This window comes from Neocloeon triangulifer, unplaced genomic scaffold, assembly GCF_031216515.1.
Source record: "Neocloeon triangulifer isolate White Clay Creek 2 clone unplaced genomic scaffold, ASM3121651v1 ptg000002l, whole genome shotgun sequence".
In the NCBI taxonomy this organism is placed as follows: domain Eukaryota; kingdom Metazoa; phylum Arthropoda; class Insecta; order Ephemeroptera; family Baetidae; genus Neocloeon; species Neocloeon triangulifer.
The window spans coordinates 355910-375562 of record NW_026775545.1 but is presented as its reverse complement, the minus strand read 5'-3'; the positions used below and the strand labels follow the sequence as shown (position 1 = coordinate 375562).

Genomic DNA, 19653 nt, shown 5'->3' with positions numbered 1-19653 from the left:
TTAAATTTTATAATAATTTGAAACTAAAAAAACGATAAATTGTTTCACTTTCACTCTAAATGCAAACAAAATGAATTATTATTATTTTTGTTCGTCGCTTGACAAAATTGTTAAATCATCTTAAATGGTTTCATAAAATATATGTAAACAGATGGGAAAATTCTGCAAATTTTCTTTTCGAATGAAAAGTTTGAAGCTTTTGTACTTGATAGTGGTATTCGGTGGCCTAGGCAGCCTCTCGCTCTCTCAACTTACTTAATTCCGAATGAAAATTCCGTTGGAAGCAGGAGGGCCTTATGTGCGTCGTTCGTTTCAAGTGACTCTCTCTCTCTCTCTCTCTCTCTCTCTCTCTCTCTCTCTCTCTCTCTCTCTCTCTCTCTCTCTCTCTCTCTCTCTCTCTCTCTCTCTCTCTCTCTCTCTCTCTCTCTCTCTCTCTCTCTCTCTCTCTCTCTCTCTCTCTCTCTCTCTCTCTCTCTCTCTCTCTACATTCTGCAATCTCCTCTCCAGTCAGTAAGTCAGTCAGTCGCAGAGAGGGTTTCAAATCAATTTCAAAGCGATCCGACAAATCCATTTAGCCGACGAGTCAAAGCAGTGCCGGATCTTTTCACGTGGAGAAATGAATAAAAGTTGTTGCTAGCAAAGTCGAGTGCATTCAGAGCGAGACGGTTGAAAATAATTAAACAGCGCTTAAAAGAGGCCTTCAAAGAACGAGAAAGAAAGAAATAAAGAAAAGGCCTGCTGACCAGTTGAAATGCACCGACCGACCACTCGAGAGCCTCGTAATCTCTTTCTGCCCTTTTTTCAGCGGCTCAATAATGAATGGCTATTTGCGCGCGCGGTCAATTCAGCGTCGAGACGAACAGCCTCAGAAAAGAAGCAGAAAGTTTTTTTTTTCATGTATGCACCAAAAGGATTATTTTTTTTAGCTAGTTTCAATCAAATTTTATTCAATTGAGGTAACTTATTTAATAAAATTTAAAATAGTGTCTGATTATTTGGAAAAGAGATTTTAACATTTAAGTAATTTTCCTTTTAAAGAAATTATTAAAATTTGTGTTGAAGTTAAAAGAAAAAAAAGATTCATTTTTTAATAATTTCTTGCAAAAATTTGTATTTATGAAGAATGATTTAAAAAATATCCAAAAGCAAAAAAGGAAATCAAATTTATGTAAGCTACGCTTTTGTAGTAAAATTTAATCCTCAATTAGCAAAATGAAAACATTTTGATTTTTTTTTTAATTACTCATTATTTTTTCTGAATAATCTGAAATGGGCGATTATATTTGATAATTAAAGATCCACTCCGGTCGTTTATATTGCTCTTTATTCTGAAAATTACCGAGTATATCTTGTGAAAACACTATTTGAAAATTCCAAACCATTGCGTCCCAATAAAAAAAAAAAACGAGTGATTCGCGCGAAAAACGCGTGAGAATTGAGTAGCCAATCAGATCCATCAGTTTGTTCCAAAAACTACAGAATTTGGTCACATTGGCGCTGCAATCGCTGATTTTGCCACTAATGCCCCATGGCGATGCAGAAAACTTGAAAAAATCAGCGATCGCAGCGCCACAAGTGACAAAAACCTGCAGTTTTCGGAACAAACTGATGGATCTGATTGGCTACTCAATTCTCACACGTTTTTCGCGCGAATCACTCGTATTTAGGTTTTCTTTTGATTGAGACGCAACGGTTTGGAATTTTCAAATAGTGTTTTCACAAGATATACTCGAAATTTAGCAATCTTTCTGAATAGAGAGCAATACAAATGACCGGAGAGGATCTTTAAATTTAATAAAATTAACAAGATGAAAATAAAAATTGAATATTGCTTCAGAGAGACAAAATTTCATTGTTCAGAAACAATTTTAACAAACACACTTAACTTACTTTAAAGACTTTGTTCCTTTTTTTTAAACAAAAGCTAAATTTTCTGATGTCATTTTATTTTACATTTATTATGAAAAAAGTGGGCTAAAAAAAACATGATCCATACATATGCCAGGCACGACATCAATTTGCACTCTGAATTTTTCTAACAAGAACAGACCGAAGCTACGTACGTTGTTACAAAGTGCATGCAATTTTCACAGAGCGTGGCAATTTTTCGCTGCGAGTGGTGCCGGAAAATGGAAAATATCGCCGGCGAAGGGAGGTAGAATGCACTTTTGCTGGCTGCAATGTGCCGCCGCGTGCTGCTTTACGACTTTGATTTATATATTCAGCAAAAATTTTGATAAAGCGCGAGAGACGGCGCGCCCGAGATTTATGGCCAATAATGAAGGAGAAAGAGTGGCCGTAAAACGAAACACGGTCGGGCCTCGGATGAAGAAACAATCGGCCTGGTTGATTGGATTTTACCGAAGGTGCGCTCGGTCGCTTTAAAAGTAGCAAAATGGAAAAATTGGCTTGGAAAGGAGATGAAAACGTTATTTATCGAGAAGGGAGATGAAGGGTTAGTTCGACAAACACGGCACCAGGGCGCAGCAGAGAGCGGTGAGCGCGGCTGCTCTGTTGCTGTGAAAGCATCAAGTCGACTTGTAAACAAGATTATTGAATTTCAAAACGTGAAAACGTTTTTCAGGTGATAGTGTTAAAAAAGGATTAAAAAATTATTGCTTATTTCATACAATTCTATATAGAAAAGCTCCGCATTCATAGAAATCTATGCACATATTTGAATTTTGAAAATTAATTAATTTTTTGTTGCAAATAAAATTTATATAATTAAAAACTTAAAGATTTGTGTATAAATTGTTAGTTAAACTTAAATATTAAATTATTTTACTGTTTATTTATTATTGTATTTTAATTTTTTTTAATAATATTATTAATTTATAAATTTATTAATTATATAAATTTTTTAAACTACATGTTTCATGATTTTTTTATTTTCATTTAAAATACGATTATGGCAAGAAATCTAAAAAGTTAATAAATATAAAAATAATATTAACAAATGCTGTCAAAACTTCGTTGAAATTAAAATTTTGTTAATAAAGCAATTCTGTATAGCACTTAAGTCTATGAGATACATTTAGTACATTTCATTACAGGATACAAAAAATTTAATTACTAGAAACCATATATTGATTGGGAATTTCTTGTATTTCACTTATTTAGAAAAACTCAAGGAAATGAACAGAGTAAAAAAGATACACAAAATAAAATAAGGTTTGTGATTAATTTATAAGATAAGACATAAGACGTATTTCATGAAAATTTCGAATTTTTATATTTTAGTAATATCAGGCGCCTTTATACTAGTTTCAGGTTTAATTTTAAACTATGAATTTACTCATTTTAGGTTTGACTCTATTAATTATAATATCAATGATGGAGCGATATTTCTCGAGAAGGAGCTTTTCAAGGTCTCCACACTCAAGCTTTAGTTTTAGAATTACAATGAGGTATAATTATTTATTATTTCCTTTCATTTCCTATTATTTTCCTTTTCATTTTTTTTTTAGTAATATTTAATCTTAATCTACTTCCAGAAAAAAACCCAATTTAAAGTATTTGAAATATCAAATTATTTGTGCAGGATTATTTAATTACTTTGTTTCAATCCAGAGCTATGAAATCTTAGAATACTTATATCCAAATTACGATAAGTAGACTTCAGCAGGAAATTTTCCACCGATTATGCTTTTGAGCCATTTCGACAAATCACGGGGCGCTTCCACTAAATTTGTGAATCTCTCTTTCACACACACACACGAGGGGTGCGGCGCCGCAGCCGGAACAAAAAGCGGCCATCAAATGAAAAGTTACAACATCGCGGCGCACGCGGCGGCCGTCGTGCAGCTGAAAAATGACACCTATCCGTATTAATAAAAGCCGCCGAGCGGGGGCAAAAAGTTTTTCGGGGGGGCAAAAAGTTTTTCGGGGCTGCAGCGAGAGGTGCGGCGAGTAATTCGCGTAATAGCGCCGCGGCCTGCACGGCGCGCCAGCGTAAAAAAGAGAGGAGAGCGAAAGCAATTTTAAAACTGTCATAAAGCACCGATGGAATTGCAGGCAATCAAAGCAGCAGAGCGACGAGACCATTGCGCCGCCGACACGCTCTCACTGCGGACACACCGAGGAGCAAAAAGTGAGCAAGAGTGCGCATTGGCAAAAAGTGTCCACAGCCAGCTAGAGCCGCAATTACAAATATTTTGTCGCCCACGCCGATTTTTCCGTCGCTACACGCGCGAGAGCGCGGAATTTTAACACAATTTATTTCATGTGTTCAAAATTAAGATTTGAAACTTTAAGAAACGGAAAAAAAAATAAATAAGTTTTTTTAATTAAATTTTTATTAATTCCGATAAATTTGCTCTCCTATACTGTACTCATTATTGTTGTTTATTTGTCCAAATTGTGTTACATCACATTGTTAACATTCAATTGTTGAAAAAAATCTATTTGAAAAGAAAGGAATTTTTGGATAAAACGGAAACACAGATAAATAAAGTAAATTGTTTTCAACAATGTGATTTAATGTAACAATTTTAGACTAATAAACAACAATAATAAAAAGAAAAGAGAACTTAAATGCACAAATGCAAATAAATATGTCAATTTTGTGTCAAATCTACGATTTAGAATCACCCAGACTTGATGAAAAATCACCTATTTTATAATTTTTGCAACTAAATAATAATTTTAGCTTAATAGGCGCCGATTTTGCCCTTCAATGTAACTATTTTCCAAATTCCAGATAAAATATCTAAATCAACACAAAGAATTTATTTTTAAAAATAGTATCAATAAACCGAAATTTAAATTAGCTTTTCCCCTATCAGCTAATTTTCCGCTCTCAAACTGAAATCGGAGGGACGATTGAGCCGATAATAAAAGCGAAGCGCCGCGACAATAATTAAAAGTTGCGGCCAAAGTTGAAATGGATTGACAGCCGTGTAATAAAAAGGGCGCCACCGAGGCACCCTCGACACTCACAAAATTGAAACAAATCGCTTTGTTTTGCGGCTGCGAGTCGAGACACGCCCAACAAGCAGGTGCATAAATTTTTATTATATTATTTATTTTTCGTGTTTGCTTTTATCTCGTCTCCGGCTGCCTGGTTGCGAATAAACGGAATTAAAGCGGCCGCTAAAGAAAGAAGGAACATAAATTTCGGTCCCCGGCTCGGCGGCGCGTGGAAATAAAAAAGGAATCGCGAATAAAATGCACCGCGAAAAAAACGAGAGATTCACGGCAGGTATGATTTACGGGGGAAATTTTCCACGCCGGCCGTCGTTGGCTCGCGCGGTATAATCCGTTTTGGTAGGAAAATTTATGTGCTTTTTGCTAAATAGTTTATACGCGAGCACACACAAGCGCGGCGCCGCTCTAACATAATTTGCATCGCAAATAATGAAATTAAAACCCGCCGCCGACAACGGAACGAGAGCGAGCCGAACAAAACAAATGTCTGTTTTGATCGAGGGCGTTCGATTTTAATCCGATTGCATTGTGCATTAAATCAAAATACGAATTAAAAGTTGGGCGAGAAACTCGTCTTTTCATAGACATTGTTGTGGAATTATTAACTCTCCCCTGTTGCCAATGCAGACATATATTGTTGCTGTTTTCATTGCAATATTGTAATTTCACAAATTTATTTTAATTCGGAGAGTTTTCATTACAATTATAATAAATTTGATAGCTTAAATTTTGATTATTAAGTTGACGAAAATGATGAAAATGAATATTCCAGCTTGACCAAAAATGATTTTTTGAAAATAATGAATAATTAGTTTTAATTTTTAATTTGTTAAAACTTTTATTTGCTAAAAATTACACAATTTTCATGAAAATGTAGTAGATATTTTTTACATTATTTATCATAATTATTATATTTAGATTGGCAAATGAAGAAAAAGTTTACGTTTTGGCAGCGAAAATCTGACAATTTTCCTTTCTGCAGAAAAACGCACGTCTCATGATCATCACCAAAGGAGCTCGGATCGCCCTCGTCCCACAGCTCACTTTCCGCCCCTAATTCACTTCCGTCCAGCCAAGAAAAGCGTCCAGCCTTCAGTCCGATATCAGACGCCGACAACCACCACTGAACTGGAATTTAAAAATTTATATTATTGTTCTAATAAAAAAAAATTCATACCTCCTGGATGGATTTTTTCCGCCTGTTCTGAAATTAATTTCATTTCCTCGTCAGTTTTGATTGTCGCCAAATTCATGTCGTTTTCTTCACAGAATTTCCGCGCCTCTTTCCATTCCATCTGTTGTTTAATTATTATTATTTTTAAATTTAGGATTTTAAAATTTAGGATTTAACTTACGACTGAATCTTGGCCAAAGAAATAATTTTTCCCGTTCGATAATTTAATCAAATCGAGCTGGGGCCCTGAGAAAGAAATGCAGGAGTTGATTTATAAATTTGTGTTAATTTTGACTAAAACTCACGTGATTTTTTGCAGAAGGTTTGACTTTCCAGCTGAAAGTATAGAAATTTTACAGTTTCCTTTTTTTCTTTTAAATTTTTCTTAGCAAACTCACACTATTTTTGACGTATTTTTCCATTTGCTCTAATTTCATTTGAAACTTGTCAATCTGGTCCAAAATCGGCAGCGTTGACACCTAATAATAAATTAATTTAACATTAATATTTAATTAATGTAACATTAAAAATTAATCAAAGACCTGGTGGATTAAGAGATCAAATCTTTCTTTTTCTCCTTTCGAAATTTCAATCAAAATTGTCTGTAGCCGCATTTCAACTTTTTGAGCCGCTTTTTCAATTTCATCCGAAACTACTTTGCTCACGTCACTCTAAGAAAATATTTAAATAATTTTGATTAAAATTTCCACAGGATATTTTTACCTTCAGCATTCCCAGCGCGATTTCATTTCCATCATTGCAGCCGTGATCTTTGTATTTCTGTCAAAATAAAAAAACGAGATGAAAATTTAAAAGTAAATTTGATGCTTTTTCTTACCATTTTATAGAGAATAGCAGAAAGGGTGCCGAGATTTGCCAGGGCGAGGATGACGAGCAGCGAGAAAGAGAGCCATGGAGGCACTCTCGAAGGCATTGACAATTCCATAATGCAGATGTGCTTCAAGCTGAACGGCTCTCTGCATACTAATGAGGATCCAAATCTCGTTTTAAAGTATTAGCGTCCAAAGATTTATGATAACTGCAAAAGTGACTCACAAGGAAAAATAAACAAAATCCTAATTCCAAAGTCAGTCATTTATTTGTGCCTATGAGTTTTATATAATAACATTTCAAATTTATTTTATTGGGCATTTGATACATTAATACAAACTTGATTATTCATTTTAAAGACAATGACTGGATGTAATTAGTGATGATTAGAAAGAATCAAAGAGACAAGCGTTGTTACAATTCGATTTTTCCCATAATATGAGACTAGTGGATATGCCACTGATATTTATATAAGTTTAAAAATTTAATTAATTCTAAACTTATTTTAATAAATTCTATTTTTTATATTAAAAAGTATTTGAAATAAAAATTTAGTAATTTTATTAAAAAATAATGTAAAATTTAAATTTAAATTAAAGTCTTTGTTAAATATAAGTTTATTTTTATTTTATTTTTATAAATCTAGTTAGAAACAAATTAATTTAAATTTATTTATAAAAATAAGTACAATAAAATTATGTTATTTGCACGAGTCAGGGAGTTGGCAGACGAAAAAAGTTTTATCACTGCATGGCTGGTCAAAGAGTTTTGACTTGTAGATTGAAACGCAAGTCTCTCTTTCGGCGCCAAATGCATTCGGCTCTCCATCTTTCCACCAACGGCTGATGTGCTTCAGTTCAGATCCGTCACCCCACAGAAAGTGCCCGGCTGACTGCCCCATATCGGACGCCGACAACCAAAAATTATCTGTGCAGAGCAAATTTAAATTAAATATTATTCAAATCAAAATATTTTATTAGACACAAGTGTAAATATTATAAATAAGTTATTTTGCTTCGATATCAGTATATTTTTTTTTTAAATTTTTTAATTTGCACTTAAACTTTTACTTGAGCTGATCACAAATAGTTATACCTGTAGTCCCGAAGCTTTGGAGCTCATTTTCATCTTTGATCGTGGCCAGGTGCATTCCGCTATGCTCGCAATATTTCTTAGCCTCTGTCCAGTTGACCTAATTGAATTTGTTAATTAAATTTTTGAAATATAAGCAAATAATAATGATGACTCACCATAGAATCGTTATGAAAGTAGTAAGAATTTCCGCTTTTCATTGTTGTGAGTTTGTTCTCCGTACCTGAAAAGTTCAAAAAATTTATTAGTGATAGAAATTTTCCAGGCAATTAACGAAGTACGCACAAACGTGCGGCGAATGTACTATTATTATCCATGAAATATATTTTTTTCAAATTGAGAGATTTATGTGACTAAAATTAGGAATTGAACTCACGGACTTTGGTGCAGAGAAGGTCGTTTTTTAGCTGAAAAAATTCAAATGAAATTGAATTTCATCGCACTTTGAGGTTTTATTTTCTGAAATATCATTTTTTAGGGACAATTTATTTCTCACCTTTTCAATTTGTTGATCTTGCATGCTAGTGGCGTTGACCAATTCGTTTTCAAGTCTATCCACTTTTTTCATCGCTTTTACCACCTCTCTAGAAAACACGATTCGCTCGGCCATCTGACGTCATTATTAAAACCAAAATAACTTATATTTTCATGAAAATATCTCACCGATTGGAAAAAGAGTCCAGCTGAGAAGGCGAGATTGACGGTCATCAGCAGGATGAGAACTTCACTCCTCAGGGCCCATTTTTTCGAAAATTGTTTTTTTCGCTGCTCAGGCGGTTGCAAAATGACCAGCACCGATTCGCCTGGCTTCTTCATGTGAGAAAATCGTGAAATTATGGAAATATAAAGAAAAAATTCAAGTAAATACCATGAAATCCATGAATAAGCGAGTCAACTGATAACTGTGAGCAGCTCGCGAGGTGGCATAAAATAAATGAAATTGAAAACTCGGTGTAGGCACTCTAGGTAGAAAACTTTGCTGAATCGGATTTTTTGAGCGTCGACTCCTTCCTCCTGCAATCGGTGCGAAAAACTGAAAATTGCCACTGCACACATATTTAAAACTGTAATAAAAGATAAATTAACAGTAAAAACAAGCAAAATTCAAAAATATATTTTATTGAAAATACCTCATCAGAGTACAATTCTTCAGTATTTAAATTAATGCAAGCGAAATTTGATATCAATTAAAATTTTAATTAATTTAAAAATTAAAATTATTTTTAATTAATATTTTTAACAATTTATAAATTTTAATAACATATTGTAAAGTCATGTTTTGTCTTTTCCCATATGAGCGTAGTTGTTGATGGAAAGCACTCGGTTTTCACATTTCTCGAGGTGGTATTGGTCGCAGATTTTGTCGCATTATTTGCACACGCATCCTTCTCGGGCCCGTATGGAAGGTTTTGTCTTTACAAATGAAGTGGTGGAATCCGTGGACTGCGAACCTTAATTAGTTATTTTATAGTGAACATAATTTTAGAAATAAATAAATATCATTGATTTAAACGGAACATAAATTTGATCGCCTAGTCAAAAAAATATTTTGACAGTCATGTTTTGCAGTTTGTTGCTTTATGAATGAAAAAATGATTGCTTCATAAAAAAAAAACATTTAATTGAAAATAATACTAAATAAAGAGTGTTCCATTTGCAAACTAACAATTTGACTAAATCATCAATTTTGTAGGTCGTGCAAATAAATTGATACAGTCATTGATCGCGATGCACCTGATCGTGTGCACCCCTCTGCGTTTGCCAAGGTGGTGTTTGCGCGGCGCACTTGGGCGTGCGATTTATCGCTGCCAACGCATACAGGCGAACAATGCAATCAGCCGCTCATGGCTCGCTTCACCCGCCGCGCGTTCACTCGCTGCGATGATAATAATTCGCCCAACTCATCTATTATTATTTGCTCGCCGAGTCAGTCGGTTTAAGCTGCTGCTGACTCAGTCGAGAGTGAGATGCAAATTTGTTTGTTGTTCGCCGTACGTCTCGTCACAACGCATCTCTCGCGAATGCATTCAGATGCCAATCGTAGCGTGAAGTCTGTTTACTTGCTGGCCTCGATAACAATGTAATATGCACTTTCTGCTGAACACGAGAATATAATGGTCTCGTTACTTCCAAACGCAAACATGATGCGTTTCTCATCAGCCAGATGCAGAAGAGTAGAAGTGCAACAATCGTCCAAGTGCCTCATTTGCATTCTGCCGCAGTGCATTAATTTTTTTGCACTATTTTGCTTTCTCGTTATTCAAATGGAAGCAATATTTGTTTTAAAGCTCATTTAATTATGATGGATTCTAAATTTAGCATATTTGAATTGTTCCAAAACAAGCAAAATCATTTCATTTTAACAATTTTGATAAATTCTAGAATTTCTTTTATTTAATAGAAGAAGTTGGCTCTCAAGGAGATGATCATGGAAATTGCAGAATTTTGTTTTTTATTCAAAAACAAATGGCTCTTCATTTGTTTTAGAATGAAAAACAATTTTTCTGCAACGCGGAAAACCTCTTCATTTCCATTTCTTTTACTTTAAATAATTTTCCTATTTATATAATTTTTTTAATCTATTTTGATGCCAGGGGCACATTTTAAAGTTTAGAGGGAATTAAAACGGGAAAAGAAATTGACTTTTTAAAATTCAATACATTTTATATCAATTTTATTCAACATTCTTAACCTGATGCGCTGCTGAAAAGTTTGTTTCCTCATAAATTTTGAACATAAAAATGAAATAAAAATAAAATTATTATTAAATCGCCCACCAATTGAAATATATCATTTTCGATCACGAGTCAAATTTCACATTTTCCATTCTGTCTCTCTCCCAATCTATCGGAAAGCGATGGAGAAACTAATCAAACGCGACTCTCGTATATTTCCAGTCGTAAAATAAATAATACATCTCTTGCCGCACTGTGCACACTACTTTTGCTGTTTACGCCGCGAGACATAAATTTTATTGGCGCGACCGCTAATGCAGAAACCGCGTCGTAATTCCGCACAGCACAGCATAGCTGATGGAAATGCGCCGAGCACTCTCGTCGCTCTCGCAAATTCATAATTCATCCATGAAACAGCTTCTCGCACTCGTTCGTTTTGACAACAAACTGACGGAGAAATTGAATTTCGGCTCAAAGGCCAATTCTCTTTAATTGCTTCAATTTGACTGTTAACAAGTCACAACAATAACAATACAAAGGAATTCTCCTCAAATTTAAAATTGGATGAGGGTAAAATTGTTAACAAGTTTTTGTTTTAATTCTGTATACATAAATTTTAAATAAATTTTATTTTGAATATCTGAATTCTTCAGATAAATGATAATTTTGTGATATATTTAATTATACTATAATATTAAATACAGTATCAAATTATTATATTAATAGTTATTTAATTTCCAAACTTATAAAAATCAGGAATCCATTTAGACTTTTCCAACACTCATAATTAAAGTTGGTTTTCCGCGTTAATTTATAATTTTTTTTATTGATAACAATGCTATTACTCCACTATTGTTACCCTTTTTTGTAGATTGTTCTTTCTTTGCAAGGTAATGTATAATAAATAATAAATAAATAAATTGATTGATTGAATAAAGTAAATAAATTAACTTAAATGTCTAAATTATAATAAATAAAAACAATAAACAGCTAAATATTTTGCAAAAATTTTGCTAAAATCATCATTTAAACCTTGCAGTTCTCTGTTTGATATAAAGAATTGAAGATTTTGTACCAAACCTTTTAATGTTTATTATAATAAAAAAAATATTAAACTGTTAAAAAATAATTAATCATAAAATAAAATATAACTTAAAAATATAATCAAAAACGTTGATCATTACACAATTAAATTCAACACAAACTGTCAAGGCAATTCTGAGGACAACATTATTTACCCCTCTAGAAATGTAGAAATTTCATCAAACCGTCAGGTCGAAAACCGCAAGAGCATTATCGCGGACACAATCGAGAGCACTTAAGATGATACACCTCTCCGAAATTTATTCGCCATTGTTGCAGTCGGCATTCGCAAGTTGCAGGAAATTTATTCCGTTTGCCGGCCGGTGCGTGCATGACGCGTGTGTTGGTGTTTAATTATAAATAGGCGCGCCGGCATGTTAATGCAGCTCGAGAGTTAATTCGCTCTTCTCTCGTGTCTGTTTACGTTCTCGGGCTTTGCATTATGCATGCGCGGCCCTGCTGGTCGCGCTCGCAAGGGTTAAGCCACTTACAAAGGACTGCACTAGTCTCTTCTCCTCGAATGTATATTTCACCGCAGCGGCCCCGCATATTAGCACCTTGTGCCGATAATTAATAAACATGAGAGAAGACGTGCGAATATGCTGGACTTTCGTCGATGATCGATCGACCCTCTCGAAAAGCACGCACACTCAAAATAAGAAGAAGGACGAGCGCGGACGGACAGGAAGAAAATTTGCGAGCAGGAAAAGTTGCGAGATGGCGTGTTCGAGAAGCCGAGACCGTTTTGACAACTATGCAAAATACCCTCTCGGTACGGACTGATTGCAAATTCGTATGGTCAGAACGCCTTACTCGTGAACCTCAAATGAAATAAGTTTCCGAAAATTATAATAATCCACAATATTTCAAAATTATACGTAAAAATTTATCTACAAAGTTTTGCAGCTTTACAGTTATTTTAAGTAATTTAATTATTTTCAATTCTAACTTCACGGACATTTAAGCATTTTTGATTTTACGGTGAAAATTATAATTGAACGTGATATCCGCATTTATCTTCGCTTTGTGTAACTACACAAATAAACTGTAAAAGATCCACTCCGGTCATTTTTATTGCTCTTTATTCTGAAAGATTGCTGAATTTCGAGTATATCTGGTGAAAACACTATTTGAAAATTCCAAACCGTTGCGTCTCAATCAAAAGAAACCCTAAGAACGAGTGATTCGCGCGAAAAACGTGTGAGAATTGAGTAGCCAATCAGATCCATCAGTTTGTTCCAAAAACTACAGAATTTGATCACATTGGCGCTGCGAACGCTGATTTTGCCAAGTTTTCTGCAGCGCCGTGGGGCATTAGTGGCAAAATCAGCGATCGCAGCGCCAATGTGACAAAATTATGTAGTTTTTGGAACAAACTGATGGATCTGATTGGCTACTCAATTCTCACACGATTTTCGCGCGAATCACTCGTGTTTAGGTTTTCTTTTGATTGAGACGCAACGGTTTGGAATTTTCAAATAGTGTTTTACAAAATATGCTCAAAATTTAGCAATCTTTCAGAATAGAGAGCAATACGCTTGACCGGAGAGGATGTTAAAATAAAAATAAAATGTGACCAGCATAAATTAAAATTATAATAAAATTTATTTAAAAATCTCCAATTTTATTAATTTTTTTAAATATTTAACAACATATTCTAAAAATTATATTATTATTTTCTTCTTTATTTTTATATTATGTATATCATAATTATTTTAAACGATTTTTATTCATTTCATTTTTTATTTAATCAGTAAAATAAGGTGATTAACCATAATCAATAGGAGTAAATTTAATTTACTCAAAATTTTATATATAAATTTAGTTCCCCTACTCAACATTAATTAATAGCAATAATTTTTAATTTGAGGATCCGAGAAACGTCCAATTTGGAATGAAATTTTTCTTGTTATTTAAATAAATTAAATCAAAGTTTTTTATAAAAAAAGAAGAATATTTGCACTGGTCAATGTTTTAGTGAAAATTTGAATATTGGGGCCGAACAAATGCCCATTCACCATAAGCATTTTCCATGCATGGTATGCACGTTCGGCACATGTGAGAGGGGCTCTCTCGGTACTGCGAACATGAATATGCAGCGAATTCTTATTATGCAATTTCCTTCCTATTTCGACGGCTGTGCGCTCTCCACGCGAGATGGTGTCTAAGCAGTCATTAGGCCGGCGTGTAATTAGCATTCATTATTGCGCACCCGCCGAATCCAAGGCAGCCAGAATCGTGTCGTCGTGTGTAGTAATTATGCAATATCGTGGGTGCGAGTGAGAACGAGTCGGAGTACAAGAGAGGAACTCTCGTGAGTTCTCCACTCTCAGCCAGAGACAAAGTACATGGTCAGTGCGGTCATTACAATGAGACCCTAGGCTCTGAAATGAAGACTTTCGGAAGGTTCCATTGTGTGCTGTTGTTTGCATTAAAATTAAAAAGGAAAAGTTTGAAAGAGAAAAAAAAATGATTTTGTTAAAAAATAATAATAAAAAAAATCTAGATTGAGCAAATGCGCGTTCCTATTATATTATGTGCTTGGTTTAAAGTTTCAGTAAGAATATTTAAAATTTATAAATGAAAAAAAAAGATGAAAAAATTTTAAATATTGCGAAACCGGGCGAACATTGTTGCAAAGAAAAAATGAAAAAATAAAGGACAAATGAATCAAGCAAAAAAAATTCTGCTCATTTAAATTTTGGCAAATTTTTTCATTGAATAGTTACACTTGAGGTGGATTTCATGAAAAATTGAAACCGAGCGACCCTAGTTGCAAAGAAAAAATGAAAAAATAAAGGACAACTGACCCCAAAGGTGACCTGCGGTCTGCTGGTACTTTAAAAACCTAGGGTTTTGTCGTGTTCAAACCGGTTCAAACTAAACCAGTTTTTTTTTTTGCTAAATTAAATTCTGCAATTTTTGTTTATTAAAATTTAACTCTCCCTATTTTATTTTAAACTTTTTATGATTTCCTCCCACTTAGGTTTAGTTCGGACACGACAAACCCCACGGTTTTTAAAGTACCAGCAGACCGCAGGTCGCCTTTGGGGTCAGTTGTCCTTTATTTTTCCATATTTTCTTTGCAACTAGGTTCGCCCGGTTTCAATTATTCATGAAATCCACCTCGAGTGTAACCATTCAATGAAAAAATTTGCCAAAATTTAAATAAGCAGCATTTGTTTTTCTTGATTTCTACTAGAAATCTTATCTTTGTTTGTACAAATTCTGGCTCAATATTGATCTGAAAACAACTCGCAAAATTTTGGATGCAAGTAAGGAAAAAAAGTTACTCTATGTACAAGTTGCTACAGTTTCAATATGATTAAGAACTGATTAAATAGAAAGGAAATAGCATCGAATAATTAAATTTGGAGTTGATTTCGTGAGTGATTTCAAAAGTTGATATGGTTTAATTTCACATCTCTTTTAAACCACGAATTGGTTGATTTCATTTCGCGTTTTCATACCAATTTTTTTTTTAAATTTTCATGAAAATATCAGATAAAGAAGAGTCAGGTTCTTAATTAATGTTCTGCTAAACTGAAATGTTTAACAAAAGTTTTGATTAAAGACTTCAATTTGAGTATTTTTTTCCTTCTTTCGTCGTTCGGACGGATCCATAAACTTTGCCATTTTGTTGGAAAAGTGGAAATGCAAGCAAGAAGAAGTGATGCAACAGGCTCAAGAAAAAACTAGTGCACAAAGCTCTTAGCAAATCCGCCGCCGCCGCCGCACCGTTGTCGAGAGTGAGCTGTGCGCGGCAATTTGCTGGTGCTCTCGCTGCTTCTTGTGCCCATAAATCCGGGGCGTTACGAAATGACTTACGGCCGAAGACGGGCCGAGAATACATATGTTAATGAGCAGCTCGGCGGCGGCGGCGAGAGTCTTAAGGAGGAAACGGCCGCCGAGGGGATACCGACGAGTAAGTGCAAAGTTGCATTAAGGCTCCCGGCCTGATAGTAAAACACGCACGTTAATTTCTGCAGCGCCCTGAGAGAGAAAGAGCGGAAGACCTGCGAGAAGCACAACACGCAGTTGAGCCCTAAAATAAACAAGGCGCGCAGGAAGGGTCGCCCTTAAATCTGGCCGGCCCAAGATAAATTAGGTTCACGAGACGACGAGCGCAAAGCAGCGAGGGAAGAAAAAACTGGCGGCTCAGCTGTGCAAAGAAGGAAAGCGAAATAGGACAAGCCAAAAACAAACATGCAAAAAGCCTACTTCTGAAAATGGAATTTATAATAAATAATTTTTTGTACTTTCTGAGCCTTTTTCATTTTTGCAGGTATAAAAATGATGATAAAAAAATTAATAAGATTAGACTAAATTTTATGTTTTTTAGCAAAATTTTGGTCTTTAGATGTTAGATTGTTAACAAAATCTTTTCCAATGGGTTTAAAATTTAGGTTCTGATGAAAATGAAAATATTTTCAATTAATTTTCATACTAATTTCTGCATTTTACGCCAATTCAAAAAGATAAAAAATTGCTGAGTTCCATAGCTAAAATTGAGTTTTACTTCCATGTTTTTTTTTTCTTTTCTGCGCCTGTAGTTAATTTTGTTGCATTTGGTTTAAGATTTATAAAAAATTGGTTAAAAAATAATGAAATCGGAAGTAAAAATTTTCAGGGCCAATGAAAAAAAAAACGAAAAAAGTCTATTGGGAGCAACTGTGATCAAAATGTTGATTGGCTTCAATGACAAATTATTTTTTTGCCAACATTTTTTAACCAACTTTTTTATTTTATAAGTTTTAGGAAAATCTTGGTATTATATTGGTTTTCTCTTAAAGTTGAGTTTTTGTTTTAATAATAAAAAATTCAATAAAATTTATTAAACAAATAAAAAACAATGCTAAAATAACAACGAAACTTCTAAGTCATTGTCATTTCAAATCCCAATAACTTTGAGTCAATTTGATGATTATAGGTTATGGCAGAGTTATTGGGGACGTATCGAAGAAGTTCTATAAATAGAAGCAATAGAGCGTCATATTTACGACAGTAAAGGAGTCGATATAAAATAAAATAAAGGGTTTCTTGACGGCGCCATGACTTTTTACTATTTAATGCTTTTGCAGCGAGATTTGTCGCCTGTGCGCGTTGATAGAGATGGAGACCTGCGCGCCAGTGTTAAAGTTAGGCCGTAAAAAAGATAAAGGTTTCTTCCGCCACTCGCAATATTATTGTTATTTCACCGACGGTGGACAACTTGTATTCTTTTTGGTTGTAATTTCACACCCGCGCGGCGCAAGCTACACACTCTGATTTTATGCCTTCAACTCTTCCTTGCAGAGTTTTTCGGCTCTGGCGCTCATTCTCGGTCGTAAATTTTATATGAGTCCAACATTTCTTTTGAAAATAATCAAAATGAATTTTTGTTTTTGAACAAAGTTGCTATTTTATAGTTTTTGTAAAAAAAATTCCAAAATAAAATCTTTCCCTTTCTGTTTGAGAAGACCTTATTTCATCTTCCTCCTGCTTTTTCTCCTCCATCTTCACGGTTAGATAACTTAATTAAGTGACACATTCGTTCCATTAGGGCAGCCTACATATATCAGAGGAGCCTCGGTGCGTTTTTCATTCCGAAAGATCTTCTCCTAGTCTTTGATAAGCGCCATAATGAGTTTCGCCCTTCTTCGTCTTCTTCCAACTTTTCTTTCTCTCTTTCTTTTTCGCGAGAGTCGGTGTAAAACGCAGCCGTAATGGATGGTCGTGTTTTAATCATGGGCCTCCTGGAATACGTGATGCTATCCGCCCAAGAGGCTCTTCCATTTGGTGTCTTATGAAGGATCAACGAGAACTATCTCCGGGCAGGCACAGCAGTGAGTTAGTTCCGTGCCCGCCGAGTAATGGAAAAAGCAGCAGGAAAACAACAACAAGCAGCACGATGTGATAAGCGAACTTGCTAAATTTTCCCTGCTGCTGTATTTTATACAGAACCGCGCCATGGCACTTTTCCCTATCTCAATTTTAAGATTCAGTAGCGACAAATTTTTTAATTAAATTTAAAAAAAAAACAGTTTCTTTTGCTCATAAATCTAAAATAAATATATGCAAAATATATATGTAACCCTTTGATAAATCTTTTTCCCGTTTACGGCTCCAGTTCGGCGAGTAGGTTTAAGTTGGAAACACTTTTGCTTCCAAATTGAGCCTACGAGTTTTAGTAAGTTGTTTACCAGAGCTGGCTGCCAATTCTCTCCCAATGTGATTTTTCTACTTTTGTTTGACTTGTTGCGAGAGAATAAATGAAATGAAATTATAGAAAAAGAGTTTGCAAAATAATTTAATATATAATAAAATTTAAAGTTTTTCAATATTTATTAATTTAAACTAGCAATTTTTACAACTGATATCATTTATTGCTAATTATAATACATTTTATTATTCAAGTCTTTTGGATCATAATGTAAATACGTTGTATGTATAAGCTGAAAAAAAAATTGAGCATTTAATAAAATGCATAGTATAAATATTTATATAAATTTTTCCAACAAAATTCTAATATTTTAAACCCAGTTAAACCTAACACTTGGTAATGTCAATAATTGTTCCATTTGTATCTAATATTACATATTTATGAAATCAATGCAAATTTAAGTTAAATGAAATTGAGGAATTAACCAGCCTCAAAAGGTTCATTCTATGCATTTTTACCATTTGATGCTATTTAGTACTTTTTTTTTAATGAAATAAAATCCGGCTTCCTCGGTGAAGATGAGCAACTTTATAGTTTCTGCATGATACAGCAAATCTCGGTGCTCTTTCCAATTTCAGTTGCGGGTTTGCAACCCTAATTCATGAGCTTTTTTCTCGTCGGAAGCAAATGCCACGCATCAGCTCTATTATGTTGGCCAAAAAAAAGATGTCTTCCGCCCGAGCCATAAGGCCCCATGGCTCTGACGGCAGCCGTGTACCAACATAATTTTGGGATGCGCAGCCTTTGGTCGGAAGACGAAACGAAACATTTATAGATATTCAGTACTTAATGGATTTTCGTTATTTTTAATAATTATTACTCTCCAAAAAAATGTTTCATTCTAACTTTGAACAAATAAGCAGTAAAAAAGAAACAGCAATTATTGAAAATTTTAATTTTTTAATTAGTTCTTTTTAGACTTTTGAACAAATGTTTAATTTTTTGGAACATTTTCCCTCTCTTCCTATATACACAATTCAGCTTCCATCAATTGTGGTCCATCTTGTCCCTGTTCAATTGATCCACTTGGGAAACGCACGCATTCGTCTTTTCAATAACATCAGCTCGTGGTTTGATTTCCCTCGCGCTTTTGCCTCCACCGAACAAAAGCGGACGAATCATTACAAAATGCGTGCGTACATCTGCCCGCAGGGAGCCTCGGTATCATTAACTGGAAATGCAACACACAATACACGGCCACTTTTGTTCTCTACGCGCAAAAAAAGAGGGAATTTTTTGCCACGCGCTCGGTGCATCTCCTGTCGGATCGAAGAGAACGAGTAAAAAAAAAGAGTCGAGAATATAAGGGCGCGTCCAAACTTTTTATATAGTTTTTCTGCCTAGCTGACAAAAGTTTTGAGAAGAACTTCGGGGCAAACAGGAAACGCACACGAGTTGCGAATCGACACGACTGCGCGATATATTTTGCTCGGCACCGAGAGAGATGGAAAAGTATTTTCCTTAGGCAAGCAGTGACACCTTCCGCTTTGAATACATTAAAAACTTTGGCCCTCCTTCCTGCCGAATAAAAAAAACGTGCTGATCAGCTGGATTGAGGAATATAAAAAACGACCCGGGAAAAATTAATCCGGGAAATTGCGCCGTGACATTTTTCCCAGCTGAAAAGAAAAGGCGGTGTGTAATAAGAGCAGTTCATAAATCTCAAT

General features: G+C 34.5%; 1 protein-coding gene across 2 annotated transcripts; it reads right to left on the bottom strand.

Annotated features, from left to right (window-relative positions):
• Positions 1 to 7535: 7535 nt before the first annotated feature.
• On the bottom strand, positions 7536 to 8995 carry LOC132205092 (C-type lectin domain family 4 member K-like). 2 transcript variants are annotated; one of them, XM_059633958.1, is made up of 7 exons: positions 8895 to 8995; positions 8690 to 8836; positions 8523 to 8636; positions 8403 to 8433; positions 8185 to 8249; positions 8030 to 8126; positions 7536 to 7861 (listed from the first exon to the last, which is right to left on the bottom strand). In XM_059633958.1, exons 1-7 carry the CDS (start codon positions 8904 to 8906, stop codon positions 7635 to 7637), a joined length of 693 nt encoding a protein of 230 aa, XP_059489941.1. In that variant the 5' UTR covers positions 8907 to 8995; the 3' UTR covers positions 7536 to 7634. The 2 variants fall into 2 exon arrangements, with proteins under 2 accessions (XP_059489941.1, XP_059489942.1); XM_059633959.1 differs by having other exon boundaries at positions 8690 to 8833; positions 8895 to 8946.
• Positions 8996 to 19653: the final 10658 nt, after the last annotated feature.

What these genes read in the sequence shown, in the direction of transcription:
- LOC132205092 (XM_059633958.1), bottom strand. An exon ending in AAGATCAACAAATTGAAAAG is followed by an intron (nt 8,434 to 8,522) that starts GTGAGAAATAAA and finishes GAATTTTTTCAG; the next exon opens with CTAAAAAACGACCTTCTCTG. An exon ending in CCTTCTCTGCACCAAAGTCC is followed by an intron (nt 8,250 to 8,402) that starts GTGAGTTCAATT and finishes TGAACTTTTCAG; the next exon opens with GTACGGAGAACAAACTCACA.